Source organism: Eleutherodactylus coqui, chromosome 8, assembly GCF_035609145.1.
Source record: "Eleutherodactylus coqui strain aEleCoq1 chromosome 8, aEleCoq1.hap1, whole genome shotgun sequence".
In the NCBI taxonomy this organism is placed as follows: domain Eukaryota; kingdom Metazoa; phylum Chordata; class Amphibia; order Anura; family Eleutherodactylidae; genus Eleutherodactylus; species Eleutherodactylus coqui.
This window is the reverse complement of record NC_089844.1, coordinates 62,338,732-62,354,228: the sequence shown is the minus strand read 5'-3', so window position 1 is coordinate 62,354,228 and position 15,497 is coordinate 62,338,732. Positions and strand designations below refer to the sequence as shown.

Genomic DNA, 15,497 nt, shown 5'->3' with positions numbered 1-15,497 from the left:
GACTTGCAATTGTAGGGACGGCAGAGTAGAACTATAGGTAATATACCTCCTGCCCCTCTGGTTGCAGTGCCGTAATTTGTACCTAAAACAATTGGTCACTTTAATGTACTCCATCTTAATTAACATGAAGGCTAATTGAGCTATTAAATAATTGCTAAATTGGCACTTCCCTAAGATGGTCTCATTATTTGCCATTTCCCAATTAAACCATCCAGGAGAAAAAATTATTTGTCCTGGATACACATAGCAAATGTATTTTACTGCAAAACCACACATCATATGTACAACTTTAAATTGTATTATTATTTGCAAATATGTACGTAATTAATAAAAAAAAACCATTTTTCATCACTATGGTGGCATTATGGTACTTAGAAGTAACTATTTATTGTGAAACAGGGAGGATTCCCATTCAGCACCCGTGATTGTGGGTGGATTGTGGCAGACTGTACTGCTGAGGGGCTGAAGTCTGCAATGTTGCTCCAAGAAACCTGTTCTTTCTTATCGGAACATATTCCAAGGAACAGATTACGGGATGCTGTAGATGTGGTAAGAAACCTGCAAGTGTATGTTTGTAGCAACTGGATACTTTCTATAGTGTAACGTGACATTTGTGATATGTTGTAGCTGCTTAGTATGAAGAATTCTGATGGGGGGTTTGCTACTTATGAAACGAAGCGTGGCGGCCGCTTGCTGGAACTACTTAACCCTTCAGAAGTGTTTGGTACGTACATGACAATGTAGTCCTTCTACCTAATAAGAAGCCTTGTGGGCAAATCCACAACTAGATATGTGCAAAATACTGAATGCATTTGCCTATTGCAGGGGATATTATGATAGACTACACATATGTGGAGTGCACATCCGCTGCAATGCAAGCTTTGAAACATTACCACGCATGGGACCCGAGCTACAGAGCAGATGACATCAGGTGATTTGTCATACAAGAGTCATTCCTTCTAGTCAGCAGGGAACTCTCAAAGTTCTTAACTACTGAAGTGCATAAAATGATGTATACTGTTCATATATTTGACAAACTCTTTAATGGAATTACTTCTGTAAACATTTTAACATGACTTCAAGTACTTTCCAGCTATATGTTACAAATATTTTCATTTCTCTAATTCTAGTGGTCTGTATATAGTTTATCGTTTCCTTCTGGAGAAGACTTTGGCTTTAGTTTATATCCCCAGTCATTGTTACAAGGCTTGTTTAAAAGGTCAAACATTGACTTTTTGGAATATTGCCTTCCAATAGGTGGCGCTGTAGAGGCATTGTTCCATCTTCCCATTTGCAGTACACTACATCCATATGCTTTATTTGATGGCCGTGATTCCATGACTTCGTGACAATACACTGCTTTACTTATCAGCAGAGAAGTGACTGCGGAGGAAGGAACCAGCCTTGGTAGAGGAAGGAGTCTATCTCAAGATTGTAACTGTTTTTTAATCTGCATTTTTTTTGCTCCATTCAGGGAAACCCTTAACCAAGGCCTGGATTACTGTCGAAGAGTTCAGAGAAAAGATGGCTCCTGGGAAGGGCAAGTGTCAAGAAAAAAATTTGTATTATATCACTCTTGCATTTCTTCATGTCATTTGATCATAGTCTCATATACTTCTCTCTTGTCCAGCTCCTGGGGTGTATGCTTTACATACGGCATGTGGTTTGGACTAGAGGCTTTTGCTTGCATGGGATATAAATACTCGGATGGGTGAGTCTCTTCAAGAAGTTATATAGAAGGCTAATGTGTATATTCAAACATTGTGTAATACTTGGTCATCTAGTAATGTGTTTAGCTTTTGCATGTTCACTAAGTTGTGAAAGGCTATTAAAGTAAGTCTGCACATGGTGACATGTTCTAGCCAGGATGTCACTATGCATTTGTGAATGAATATGTTGCCTTTTTGAAAATCCATAACATTTTTCACTTTTCTGGGCAGAAAATATCCACTGCATTGGGTTGAGATTTGCTAAATGTCATCCACTCACATGACACTGTAATACGCTGCGTGCGAAAATCCGCACGTAAAAACTGCAGCAAATCCTCCACATTTGGATTCACCCCTAACTTTAATTATAACTTTTTTTAGATTAGCTGTCATTTTTTGATACTTGTAGTAACAATAAGGCATACGAAGGTTGACTAGGATCAAGACTTTTTACAAAATCACGGTCATAAGGAAGAAATATTTTTAAGTGCTGTTTACTGTAATAGTACGGCCCTTTAGTGGCACGCCCAGAAAATCTCCGGGGCTTGCTGCACTGACCATGCAGTTAAACCCTGGGAGATTTTTGTGGACAGCTCTAGTGCTGAAATGTGCAGAGGATTGAGCTGTCATCTGAAATCTTCTGGGGTTTTAATTGCATTGTTGACTCATTTAAAAAAAATAAACCTGCCACTAAAGGGGTTAAAGGGGTTGTTTGGGATTTTTGTGAATTTTTCTATTAATGACCTAACATCAGGATAGGTTATTAATGGTGATTGGTGGAGATCTGCCACTCTGTATTCTGGGCCTGCTGTCAGTATGGACAGTATTGGAAGCAGATAGCTCTGTCTATATTGCAGCAGTTTGGTACTGCAGGCACAGATCCTGTTGAATTCAATGCAATATCAACAAGGGCAATATAGACAGCATATTTGCTTCCACCGCTGTCTGTACTGACAGCAGGCCAAGGAATCAGCTGAACAGCGGGGATCCTAAGTGGGAGACCCTTACCATTTAACTATTGATAACCTATCATGAGGTTAGGTGATCAATAGGAAAATTCCTAAAAGTCCTGGACCAACCCCTTTAAATTGTAAAAGTTACAGTTGTTAAGGTCTACTATCTAAGCTATGGATTTTTACAACTTTTTGTATCCTTTTTCCTTTCAGTTGTCCAGAGGTCACCCGGGCGTGTGATTTTCTTCTCTCTCGCCAAATGGAAGATGGAGGCTGGGGAGAAGACTTTGAATCATGTGAAGAGAGAAGATATGTTCAGAGCGCCCACTCTCAAATACACAACACATGCTGGGCGTTGCTGGGTCTTATGGCTGTCAGGTAAGTTATATGACATTATATATAAGCTGATCTCTTCCACTATGAAATATGAACAGCTAGCGGTAGTTAAAGCTTAGCACGTGGTCTGGTCAGAAGGACAGTCGAAATTGAGCTATAAACCTTGAGTAGTGAGTAAAGAAGGCTTACAAAAGGTGGCATGTGCTTGTTACTGGGAACATGGTGTCAATGGTAGAGTAGCGTGTATCAGAGTAGAGGAAGCTGCCTCATCGGCTGGACATGTTTGTGGGGCATCTGCCTGTTTATGGCCACCCTAATGTGCTTTGCTAAAGTAGTGCTGAACCGGATGACAGGGTTGGGGCTTTGTGTTATATTAAGTGTCCTTTGAGCTTATTGATCTTTTCAGGTTTCCCAATATTGATGTTTTGGAGAGAGGAGTCAAACTGCTACTGGAGAAGCAACTTTGCAATGGAGACTGGCCTCAGGTACATCATAAGATAACAATCACATAAAACATATGAATTTGCAATGTCAATGGGACTGCCGAAGTACCCACTGAAATGAATAGCTCAGTGGCCAAGCATGTGTTGCCACTCCATTCATTGCCCGTTCTGCTGATAGGTGGGTGTTCCAGTGGTTGGACCATCACTGATCATATAGTTATCCCCTAGCCTGTGGATAGGTGATAACTTGATATTACCGGAATAACCCTTTAGTGGTTCTTTATACCTGCTCTAGCTCACCCCATTATTTACTAAGAAACCTGTTAAGGCTGTATTTACATGGGCACATTTCACGCACATGTTCTGTGCGATTGTGAGATGACGTATGAAAAGAACCTATTGTTAACAATGTCCTATATTTAGGTGATTCTGTTGCAAGGATCGCCAATGCTTTACTATAGGAGCTTGAAAAGAAAAATCGCATTTGCATGCAAGTACGATGTATTTTTTTTACATTTCTACTACTGAAACGTGATTTCTTTTTTTTTTTTCATGTGCGTGAAAAAATATCACAGTGATGCAAATTGTGCAATTTTACTGTGGAAACTCATTACTTTCAATGGGTTTATTTACATGAGCAATTTTTGCTCTCAGCCAATAGTGCAAGATCGAAAAATAGTAGCATGTCCTATTTTTGGGTGATCCTGCTGCGACTATTGCCCACTCTTTCCTATGGAAGCGTGAAAAAAAAAAATCGCACTCACATACCATGCAATTTGTATGTGAGTGTGATGTGTTTTTTTTCCATTTCAACTATTAGAACAATGTCATTTTTTTTTCACAAGCGTGAAAATCATATATTCAGCGATGAGAATCGCATGAGTTTTAATATGAAGACGCATTGCGGAAGCCTGAATCTCGCAGGTTTACAAGTGCGATATAGGTCAGATTTTCTCCTAATTATATCACACTCATCTGTATAAATATTGCCTAAAACCATATGCTCTCTTTACTCTTCAGGAGAATATTTCAGGAGTCTTTAACAAGAGCTGTGCGATCAGCTACACTTCATATCGAAATGTATTCCCAATATGGACACTTGGACGGTTTTCCTGTCTTCACCCCAATAATTCCCTGGCTAAATGATAGTAGATAACAGAGCCGGACCAGCAGCATTAAAAGACATAGTGACAACTGACCACTACAGATGATAGAATGTAGCTGTATTAAACTGTACAAACTAGGATACAAGTCAACGTATCTATAGGAAATAAACATTTTACAATACCTCTCTTGCTATCTTTTATACTGGATATATGTTCTGTATATTACAAGCTGACCCAGACGTGATTAACACTTAGGCCTCTTTCCCACGAGCGTATATCAGCCAGCCGTTTTCACAGTGGCCAATATAAGCTACATTAGGAGAGATAAAACTGGTGAACAGGCGCACAAATCAAACGTTTGTGCACCCGTTCAGACAGCATGGGTCCCGGCGCATATACTACCATGCCGTTGCCCATTTCCCCTCCCTTCCTATCCCAGGCTCACCTCTGTTCTCCTTGACGCTCGTTCTTTGCAATGGGTGGGGGCGGAGCTAAGCACCGTCCCGCCTCCTTCCATTAATGGCTATGGACAAGGGGAGAGGGCAGGATCTTAGCTCCGCCCACACCCCTTATCCACAGCCAGCAATGGGCAGGGCAGCGTTTAGCCTCACCCCTGTTCCACCCCCTTCTATTGCAGAGAGCCAGCGGGGAGGAGAGCAGAAGTGAGCCTGCATGGTAGGAGGAGAGCAGAGGGACTTTAGCAGTGAAAACAGGCGGCTGATATCCGCTCGTGGGAAAGAGGCCTTAAGAGCAAATTTATTAATAACACATACTATATGCACTTGAGCAGCAATTTCACAAACCTTATAATTAGTGTTTTCATCACTAGCAAATGTTCCCAAATTGGTGCAATTTCTTAAATGGGTTATCCAGTCAAAATGCTCTTTTGATCATAGATATACAGTATACATTGGAAAATAACATTGTGAAGTACATTGTTTGTGATAACCACTAATTAAAAAAAATATTTAAGAGCATTGTAAGAAAAAGCCAGGATTGTGGTGCAATCCGCCAATAATGATTGTATCTGACAGAATCGAATGTGTGGATAGTACTTTTGTATTGATGGTAAAAGCCATCCATAACACATGTTTCAAGGCACAAGGGCTCTTCATCAGTTAGCTAGGATGTAAACTAAGAACCACAATGATCATAAACAAAAATAGTGGGAAGGAAAAGGCACAAAGAAAAAATGGGGAGAAATAGGGAGTGCAAATAAACATTAACATCATAAATGAAAATAACAACAAATGAATAAATAAACAAAATACTTGGAAAGATAAGAGAAAATACATTAGGAAATCAAATAAAAACGTAGGACCTTAAAAACAGGAATAAAATGATATACGTCTATACAGTGATGTTACTTAGACGATTGGTTCCGAGTCCAAGACAGTCAATGTTCTTATTTAGATATGAATTTTATTTTATTTTTGTACGTACCTGTATACAGTTTTCAGCTTCAATGCATATTTACTTGTATTTTCTTATAAAAATTGTATATGTATCTTAGTGTTCCAATATAATTTTACTACACCACATCACAATTTTTGCATTGTCTATGTAAATCCACAATGTCACCGGGTCTATCAATTCTATATGATTTTATCATATTATTTAATCTCATTATTTTATTCCTATATTTTAACGTGCTACATTTCCATTCAGTTATTGCCTACTTAATTATGTTTTATTATTATTTTACCATGTATTGATTGATTTATTAATTTATTGTCATTTTCAACAATATTTTAACCCCTTCAGTGGTAGGTTTATTATTACCATGTCAGGGGTTTTTGTCAGGGCAGGTTTTGTAAATGAGTAAACAATGCAAGTAAAAACCCTGGAAGATTTCAGATCACAGCTCAGTGCTCTGCACATTTCAGCACTAGAGCTGTCCACGGAAATCTTGCGGGGTTTAACTCCATGGTCAGTGCAGCAAGCCAGGGAGATTTTCCAGGCGTGCCACTAAAGGGGTTAATTTAGGATGAATTATTGTTTACACCTGTTTATGTTTATTTGCACTATTACTTCTCCCCCCCCTGTTTTTCTGTCAACCATTTATCTTATGATTATTGTGGTCCTTAGTTTATATCCCCGCTTAACTGATGAAGAGGCCGTACACCTCAAAACGCATTTTATTGCTGGCTTTTACCATCAATAAAAAAGTATTACCCACACATTCAATTCTGTGAGATGCAATCATTCTTGGCATCATTCTCCAGGCTTCCTCTTCCAGTTATTTGGTCTTCCATTTCAGCAGTAGAAGACTATAGTTTTGTTGCATAGGTTCTGTCTGAATCCCTTTTTTGGAAAATTGATGTCCTTCCCATTTAAAAGGAGATAATTCAGAAGGGGCTGCAAGTGGCAATCTGCTCAGAGGAAGCACTTGGCTAACCATCAAGACTGATGTACATAGAGTGGGTTACTCCAATGAATGCATAGAACTCCAGCACTCTCTTAAAAATGTAGCTTTTATTTCAGAATCCATAAAAACAACGCCGCTTTCATCATTTGATTATGTCGTTAATAACTGTAACTAAAAAAGTATTTTACTCATTTATTTGATCTTTGACCATGATCCATCCACAGAAGCTGACGTCCATTCACAGACTTCAGAAACGCCTATTTTCTTTAATTCTTTTGTCATTGTAAAATAGAAGAAATCTGTTTTTTTTTACAATTTATTAAAATATGCAAATAAAACACTTAGTTGTATCCTTGTACATTTGTTTGTCTTTTCTTATTACATTTAGAACACATTGTCAGAAGAATCTCTTAGGTATGATGACCGGCAGCTCTCCATTGATTCACCCAGCAGATTGTACTGCCTTTAGATGAGAATATGGCTGTTCGTCAACAGACTTCCCAGATGAATTGCTCAGTGTCAATTCAAAAGATATTTCCTGGCTGAACAATTGATTTTCTGTAAGAAATGTTATTGAAAGAAGAAACAAAAAAAACATTTTAACTGCAAAAAAATGAAGATAATTGATTTTATTCTAAGAGGGAAAATACTTAGATATAGCAAAATACATCATGATTTAGTCCCAACAGATCTAAAAATAATCCCAGAAGGAAGGAAAGGAAATACTATACACTGTTCCTCACTATTTCAAGATCTCTGTTTGCTATCTGTGGGTAAATAAGGAAGATGGAACAATACCTCTGCAACACCACCTATTGGAATGCAGCATTCCTGCAAGTCAATGTTAGACTCTTTATACAAGCCTTATAACAATGACTGGGAATTGAGAACCAAGCCAGAATCCATATACAGACAGCTGATTCTGAGTTTCTCCTGTCATCAGTGTGCAGTAGGTTTCTGGCTTGGCTAGTGAGAGACCTGTGACGTCGGTCAGGAAGGGTAACGTTTTTACTTAAAGGGGTTCTGTTATTAAAGGGGTTATCCCGCGCCGAAATGGGTTTTTTTTTTTTCAATAGCCCCCCCCGTTCGGCGCGAGACAAACCCGATGCAGGGGTTAAAAAAGAGAACCGGATAGTGCTTACCTGAATCCCCGCGCTCCGGTGACTTCTTACTTACCTTGTGAAGATGGCCGCCGGGATCTTCACCCTCGGTGGACCGCAGGTCTTCTGTGCGGTCCATTGCCGATTCCAGCCTCCTGATTGGCTGGAATCGGCACATGACGGGGCGGAGCTACGAGGAGCCGCTCTCCGGCACGAGCGGCCCCATTCAGAAAAGAAGAAGACCGGACTGCGCAAGCGCGTCCAATCGGGCGATTAGACCCTGAAAATTAGACGGCACCATGGAGACGAGGACGCTAGCAATGGAACAGGTAAGTGAATAACTTCTGTATGGCTCATAATTAATGCACAATGTACATTACAAAGTGCATTAATATGGCCATACAGAAGTGTATAACCCCACTTTGTTTCGTGGGACAACCCCTTTAAAAAAGAAAAATTCTATATTTACCTATACCTTTAAGCGGAAACTCTGCCACAGATGTGAAACCACCCTAAATTTGGTATCGTAGTAATCATGCTGACCCATAGAATAAAGTTATCATGCCATTTTTGCTCTAGTGGTACACCTTAGAAACAGAATCCCCCCTCCCCCTCCCAAGACGGCGGAATTGCTTTTCTTTTCCATTTCACTCAGCTTAAAATTTTTTTAACGTTTTTTGGAACATCATATGGTACATTACATAGTACAATTGAAAAATCCAACTCGTCCCGCAAAAAACAAACCCTCAGACAGGTACGTTAATGGATAAGTAAAAGTTATGATTTTTTTTAAAGTGGAGAGGAAAAAATAAAAATGGGCCATGTGCTTAAGGGGTTAATGTTGTCATCTGGTATTCTAAGGATAATGGTCAACTGTAGAGGACGGTGTACCTAAATATCCAGTTTACATAAGTGGTGCTGCCTAAAACACTTGCGGCCATCTTTGTGAAGAATGTCAGTGTTGCCCAGAGACGTGTCTCACAATGTCTGTGTACTTAGCAGCATTGGCTGTTCTAAATGTAGGTTTTGCTACCAACAACATTTACAGATTGTGCCGCCAATAATAATTTTTACTTGATTCACATTCATCAAATAATTGTGACGATAATTAGTATATGGTGGTTTCACACCTCCGCCCAGGCTTCCACTTTCCTGCTATGTTCGGGAAGCAGGAGAGGGGAATTCCTGTGGCCAAACGGCTCTGTCTTAGAATGGAACTGAACGGACCCCATTGACTATAATGGGGTCCATTCGGTTTCCGCCATGCTGCCCAACTTTTAGATAGAAGAAAAACTGCTGCATGCAGTGCTTTTTTTGGTATTTTGAGCTGGATCTGCAACAGAACCTCCAGCTGGAGGTTCCACTCAGATATAAAACCGGCCTAAAGGCACCATAGCACAAATCTATCTCTCGTCCTGATAGTTTGCTACAATATATGCTCATGTATTTCAGGCTGTTTAGAGGATTACTTAAGGGTGGTGAACGTGCGGCCGAGAGCTCTCGTGTAAATGTAGCTTTAACTGGATACTATCTAGTTCTAAGCAGACAGAAAGACTCAGCATGTAAAGAATAATATTTATTCACTAAAAGCAACCAAAGATCTGGGGAATGGCAAGTAAATGTAGCACATAGGAAATTAGAATATTCTATAACTTAAAGGAGATGTCTCGAGGAAGCAGTGAATTTTTTTTTTTGCCCAGTCCCCCCCATTAAGCATACATTACTAAGCCCCCCTGTAAATGACATTTCTAGCTGGTTCGTACTTACCGTTCCAGCGTTTCAGCAACTTATAAAAGTTTCCCCAAGATGGCCGCCGGCTCTTTTCCCGTCGCTCGCTGCAGCCCGACGTGCGCGCTCCCGAGACGCTACCAGCTGTGTCTCCATGGCAACCAGACGCCCCGCAGCCGCCGACCGGACCCACCGCAGCCGCCGACCAGTCACCCACCGCCAGGCAGCAGGTAACCGGCGCAGCCCCCCCCCCCCCCCATCACAGCGGCAACCCCCCCGGCGCAGCGACAGCCCCCCCCCCCGGCCCAGCGCTAGTTCCCCCGGCCCAGCGCTAGTTCCCCCGGCGCAGCGAAAGCCCCCCCCCGGCCCAGCGCTAGTTCCCCCGGCCCAGCGCTAGTTCCCCCGGCGCAGCGACAGCCCCCCCCCATCGCAGCGACAGCCCCCCCATCGCAGCGGCAGCCCCCCCATCGCAGCGGCAGCCCCCCCCGGCCCATCACTTACCAGGACAGCTGGACGGCGGGACAGCTGGGCGGCTTCTCCGGACAGCTGGGTGGCTCTGCACCTTCCTCTAACAGAGGAAGGTACAGAATGGCCGCTCCAGCGCGCTCCCGAGCAGTGACAGCTCGTCTGCGCATGCGCAGAAGAGCTGTAGCGGGGAGCACACTGAAGCGGCTCGTGCTGAATGGAGAAGACCGGACTGCGCAAGCGCGTCTAAAAAAGCAAGCTGCCGGCGAATTTAGACGGAACCATGGAGACGAGGACGCTAGCAACGGAGCAGGTAAGTGGAATAACTTCTGTATGGCTCATATTTAATGCACGATGTATATTACAAAGTGCATTAATATGGCCATACGGAAGTGTATAACCCCACTTTGTTTCGCGAGACCACCCCTTTAATGTAAAGACTTTAGATGAAACTGGAAGACCCCTTTAACCTCTCCAGAATATATCACATGTGAAATGTAAATATACATGGTGGGCCACGGAAAATGAACCAGCATCACACTCTTATGAAAGCTGTGTAAAAGCAAATCTGTCCTTGTTGTCCATTGTAACCAATCACAGCGCAGCTTTCATTTCTTTTACCGCTGAGATAAAATGAAAGCTGCATTCGATTCGGATGTTATGGAGAACAAAGACAGATTGTCTTTTAGACAGCTTTAATAAGAGTATGATGCTGGATCGGAGGCGGTCTACCTGTCTGTGGCCCACCCTGTGTAATGTAATAATGTAGGAATCTTGGACTCTCACCTTGATCATGGTCTTATAGTACGCTCGGGACTCTGGGTGAGATTCCATCCATTGCTGCACTTAAAATAGGAAAGGTTATGAGCGGACAGATAAAGCAAATCAGGAATAAGTAAGAAATGATGTAATTTGTTGATTTGTGTACTAAGCTGGTGAGATATATTGGTGGTTCCACCATGAAATGTTCTGTTCCACGGATGTCTTACATGTGCATTGCTGGAAGTGTTGTAGTTGGACCAGTCACGTGGTGCACCGCCTGAGGGAATCCTCCCATTTGTCCCATGGTGTTTGAAGGCATTTGAGGCCACATTGGATATCCCATTGTTGGCTGCACTGAGGGAGCAACAGGTGGAAGGCCGGGTGGTGTATAGTGGTGGTGATGGTGTACTGATGATGGACGGATCTTTTCAGCTTTCACTAGTACAGGGTTGCCCATGTGAAGGTCCTGAAGAGATACAAAACTGTCAAAAATGCATTGAATGGTAACAGTGTTATAGTTATAGTTATTTGTCATTATAGATTCATGTCTACAAATTAAGTACTATATCAGTAATATTAGGTTATTATGATGATGAGCATTATAAAAGAGAATGTGCCATCTGCAGAACCGTTTTCTACATGCCCAGTTAGGGGACTATGGACATCGTAGAGGGACATACCCATTCACAAGCATGGCTTCCCCTCTGGTGAACTCAAAGTGACCATGTGTTACCTGGTCACCCATAAATTCAGGACTATAAGTGGCTGCACAGAATCATTTATGCACCATAGCGGGTACTTTTCTAACAAGGAATATCCAGAAGGGACACCTATTTTGTTTGAAAATAATGAACTATATATGCATTTAACTTTATTACATGTACATTTAAATTTATTATAATGTAGCATTATTTGAATGGTTGGCATATCAAACATACTGTATATTCTCTTCAGTGGAACTGCATTGGAGAGCAGAGTCCTAGCTATCAGCTGATGCAACCTGTCAGGCAGAGAGATGTGAATCCACCTTGCCACACACTGGTTTGGCTTTGGGCTATCTGGGGCAAGGCTGGAATTGGGGAAAGGTGGGAAGGTGGGGGGGGGGGGGGGGCAAAATGGGCAATTTCTCCTAGCTCCAATTCCCAAGGGGGCCTCCAGGCAATCAGAGGCACTGACTGGACTTGCCAATGTGCAACTATACAGACAGGTTGCTGCACCCTTCTTGAGCAGTGGCGTAGCAATAGTGGTCGGAATTGCGGAGCCTATAAGCTATGGAGGGCCCCCCTAACATGAACTTACAAATGATTGACAGCATGCTGCTTTCTTCCTGTCACTGCAGAAGGTCCCTGAGCTGTTGTTTATTGAAAATCACTCAGTGGGCTCAGCCCACCCCCAAAGCCCTGCTATATGTGCTATATATGCTACAAGGCTCAGTGGCCATGGAGTATTTATTTTAAATAACCCTTAAACTTCAAATTGTCTTCACTGCTATGGGAGGAGCACAGGTCACCCAACAGTGAAAGGGTTACAGCTTGTTTCTATCCAATATCATTTCACTCTGATTCTTCTACTTATTTTTTCATAAGAACTAACATTTTTAAACAGCTGGCCATGACCTTGAATATACAGGCTGGTATCTAGTCTTTTTTAATTGATCCCAATTAGTGAAAAGGAACCTGTCACCAGGAGTGAACAGCATAAACTAAGTTATGGTGCTCACACAGCAGGTTCCCTGGAGTCTGGGGAGGTATTTCTTATACTTACCCGACACCCCGATCCAGCGGTGCCACCCCCAAAAGCCAGTGCAGACCTTCCAGCCAGACCAGCAGCTGCAGGCTGTTACACATCCTGTTTAACATGTAGGTAAAATGTGATTCTTCCCAATAAGAGAAACCAAGTAATCTTGTAGATATGATACCTTTAATTGGCTAACAAAAATACATAATGTTATAGCGAGCTTTTAAACTTTTACTCTCAGTCCTTCATCAAGGCATAATGAAATGGATCCGTAGAGACATGCATATTTATACACATACATACTTATGGCACATCACATATTTTTGTTAGCCATTAAAAGGTATCATATCTACAAGAGTACTTGGTTTCTCTTGCTGGGAGCAATCACATTTTGCTCTACTGGCTAACACCGTACCAAACTTTTTCATTATACATGTAGGTAACAAATGCTTTCCTAGTTAAACAGCATACAAATGAAGATAGAGACAAAAGTTGCTAAAATCCTAGCAAGGAGCACATGTACTTGTGACTGAGGCAGCGCTTGTGGTGTGTTTCCGGCAGCTTGTGACAAAGCCATAGGGGGCAGTGCTTTCAGCATCATATTCTGCATAATGATCTGGTGCATTTGGGCATTTTGCATAAGCATCATCTCTACCATATCTGTGAGAGAAAAGAGATTAAAAATAGGTTATTCTGGACAATCAGTATGACCGAGTAGTTTGCTGATCATTAATCCCAATGGAACAAATAGGCTTATATAGCTTTTAAGTCTAAAAATGAATCCAATGAAAACCCTTGTTTTTTCTTCAAGTTTTTCCAAGTCCATTCAGCTTTTCCTTTGCTATATCTGTTCCTGCTCTGTATGTTCTAAAAATGACAACCCCATTAAAATCTGTGGATAACTTCTCACCTTCTTTAATACTCCCGGAACGTGGCGGCTGATAGGCTTGTGGAGGAGGGATCTGAGTGATCAGCGGCTGCTGTGGAGGTAACTGCTGGATTATAGTTGCTGGCTGTTGGGGTAACTGTAAATAAATACATTATGTACAATCAGGCTAATGGGTATAAAGGGTGTTTTCCAAAATTTTGCAAAATATTGAAACTCTGATAAAGAAACTGTCTACAATTTGGGAGAAGTAGCATTTTGGATATATGTCCATAGGACAATTTAGGTGGACAATCACCTGAGTGGCAGTGATAGATGCATTTCTCTTCTTCCTCTTTTGTGCCCTTCCTTCTATTTCTTATTTTATATTTTTCCATTATCAATTTTTATTAAAGGGGTTGTCCCGCGCCGAAATGGGTTTTGTTTTTTTTCAATAGGCCCCCCGTTCGGCGCGAGACAAACCCAATGCATGTGTTAAAAAAACAAAACGTTTAGTACTTACCCGAATCCCCGCGCTGCGGCAACTTCTTCCTTACCTTACTAAGATGGCCATCGGGATCTTCACCCACGATGCACCGCGGGTCTTCTCCCATGGTGCACCGTGGGCTCTGTGCGGTCCATTGCCGATTCCAGCCTCCTGATTGGCTGGAATCGGCACACGTGACGGGGCGGAGCTACGAGGACCAGCTCTCCGGCACGAGCGGCCCCATTCACCAGGGAGAAGACCGGACTGCGCAAGCGCGTCTAATCGGGCGATTAGACGCTGAAATTAGACGGCACCATGGCGACAGGGACGCTAGCAACGGAGCAGGTAAGTGAATAACTTCTGTATGGCTCATAATTAATGCACGATGTACATTACAAAGTGCATTAATATGGCCATACAGAAGTGCTGAACCCCACTTGCTTTCGCGGGACAACCCCTTTAAGTTTCCACTTACAATAGAAGCTATGTTGAGACGAAGTAATGGGCCTATTTTCAAACACTTCCAACCTGACACTGATGGACCCCATTGAACTTCATAGGTCTTTTGAGGGCTCCTGTATTTTTGACAGCATAATAGGGCATACGGATGTCATGGTGGCGTCACCACTCAGGACCTGCCTGTGATGTTGAATGGAGAGCCACTAAGGCTGCCCTTATAACTTTAATGTCATGTCCGTGCGGCACATGAGCACCATGCTCCGCACGGACACAGGGTGACGTTCACAACTACTGCAGTTGATAATACTATGCACTGTAGAACAGTGCGCACCACAACAGGAGTACAAAAACCAGAATGTAAAGCCCTTGCTACACAAGCGTACTACACAGCGTCAGAGAACGTACACACTGCTGGAAAGAGACACACACCACACTATGCTGAACAGTAGCACCACTCCAGGGAGAAGGAAGCCTGGTCCTAACCTAGCAGGGGGGTGAAGGGTCCCTGCCTAGAAGCAGAGTCATCGCCTCGATAAAGGCAGCCCCATGGTCTTCTTCCTGGGCCCTGATTATCCCTATAGGAGCCCATGGAGAGATGAACCAACACAGCAAGCAATACAAATGAAAACAGAAATACAACTGAAAAGGAAACCGCAGCACTTATCTGGAGATAGTAGCAAGACACCCCGCACAGAGGAACACCACACTCTAACAACTCCTCTATGAACTAAATAAGCAGCGGTAAGCAAAAGGAAGGGGTAAGACTATAAAGCTCTCCACACCGGAGGAATTAGAGAACCACCCCCCCGACCTTCTTCTAGGAATGACTAATCATCAGCATGCATCTATGCAGCAAAGAGAGACAAACAACCAGCAGCCTCTGCACATGGAGCATTAACCCTTGTCCTGCATAACAAGGCGACAGGTCTTGGCCTGTGTCGAGGCCGCGATGCTGTCACGATCGACAAGCCGCGACATT

The 15,497-nt window shown here is 42.4% G+C and overlaps 2 protein-coding genes across 3 annotated transcripts in view; one reads left to right on the top strand and one right to left on the bottom strand.

The window, feature by feature from the left end:
- LSS (lanosterol synthase) overlaps positions 1-7,270 on the top strand; it is a 28,865-nt gene extending 21,595 nt beyond the window's left edge. Inside the window, exons 15-22 of the mRNA XM_066575724.1 lie at positions 400-549; positions 628-724; positions 826-931; positions 1,475-1,540; positions 1,631-1,711; positions 2,876-3,040; positions 3,405-3,483; positions 4,462-7,270. Coding sequence (XP_066431821.1) covers positions 400-549; positions 628-724; positions 826-931; positions 1,475-1,540; positions 1,631-1,711; positions 2,876-3,040; positions 3,405-3,483; positions 4,462-4,587 — 870 coding nt within the window. The 3' untranslated portion in view covers positions 4,588-7,270. The remainder of the gene's footprint in view (positions 1-399; positions 550-627; positions 725-825; positions 932-1,474; positions 1,541-1,630; positions 1,712-2,875; positions 3,041-3,404; positions 3,484-4,461) is intronic.
- Positions 7,241-15,497, bottom strand: part of C8H21orf58 (chromosome 8 C21orf58 homolog) — a 32,236-nt gene continuing 23,979 nt past the window's right edge. The window contains exons 6-10 of one of the 2 annotated variants that reach the window (XM_066575726.1): positions 13,618-13,732; positions 13,231-13,367; positions 11,198-11,436; positions 10,995-11,053; positions 7,241-7,473 (exon numbers count right to left, since the gene is read on the bottom strand). In XM_066575726.1, coding sequence (XP_066431823.1) covers positions 11,008-11,053; positions 11,198-11,436; positions 13,231-13,367; positions 13,618-13,732 — 537 coding nt within the window. In that variant the 3' untranslated portion in view covers positions 7,241-7,473; positions 10,995-11,007. The remainder of the gene's footprint in view (positions 7,474-10,994; positions 11,054-11,197; positions 11,437-13,230; positions 13,368-13,617; positions 13,733-15,497) is intronic. The other variant, XM_066575725.1, reaches the window with a different exon arrangement.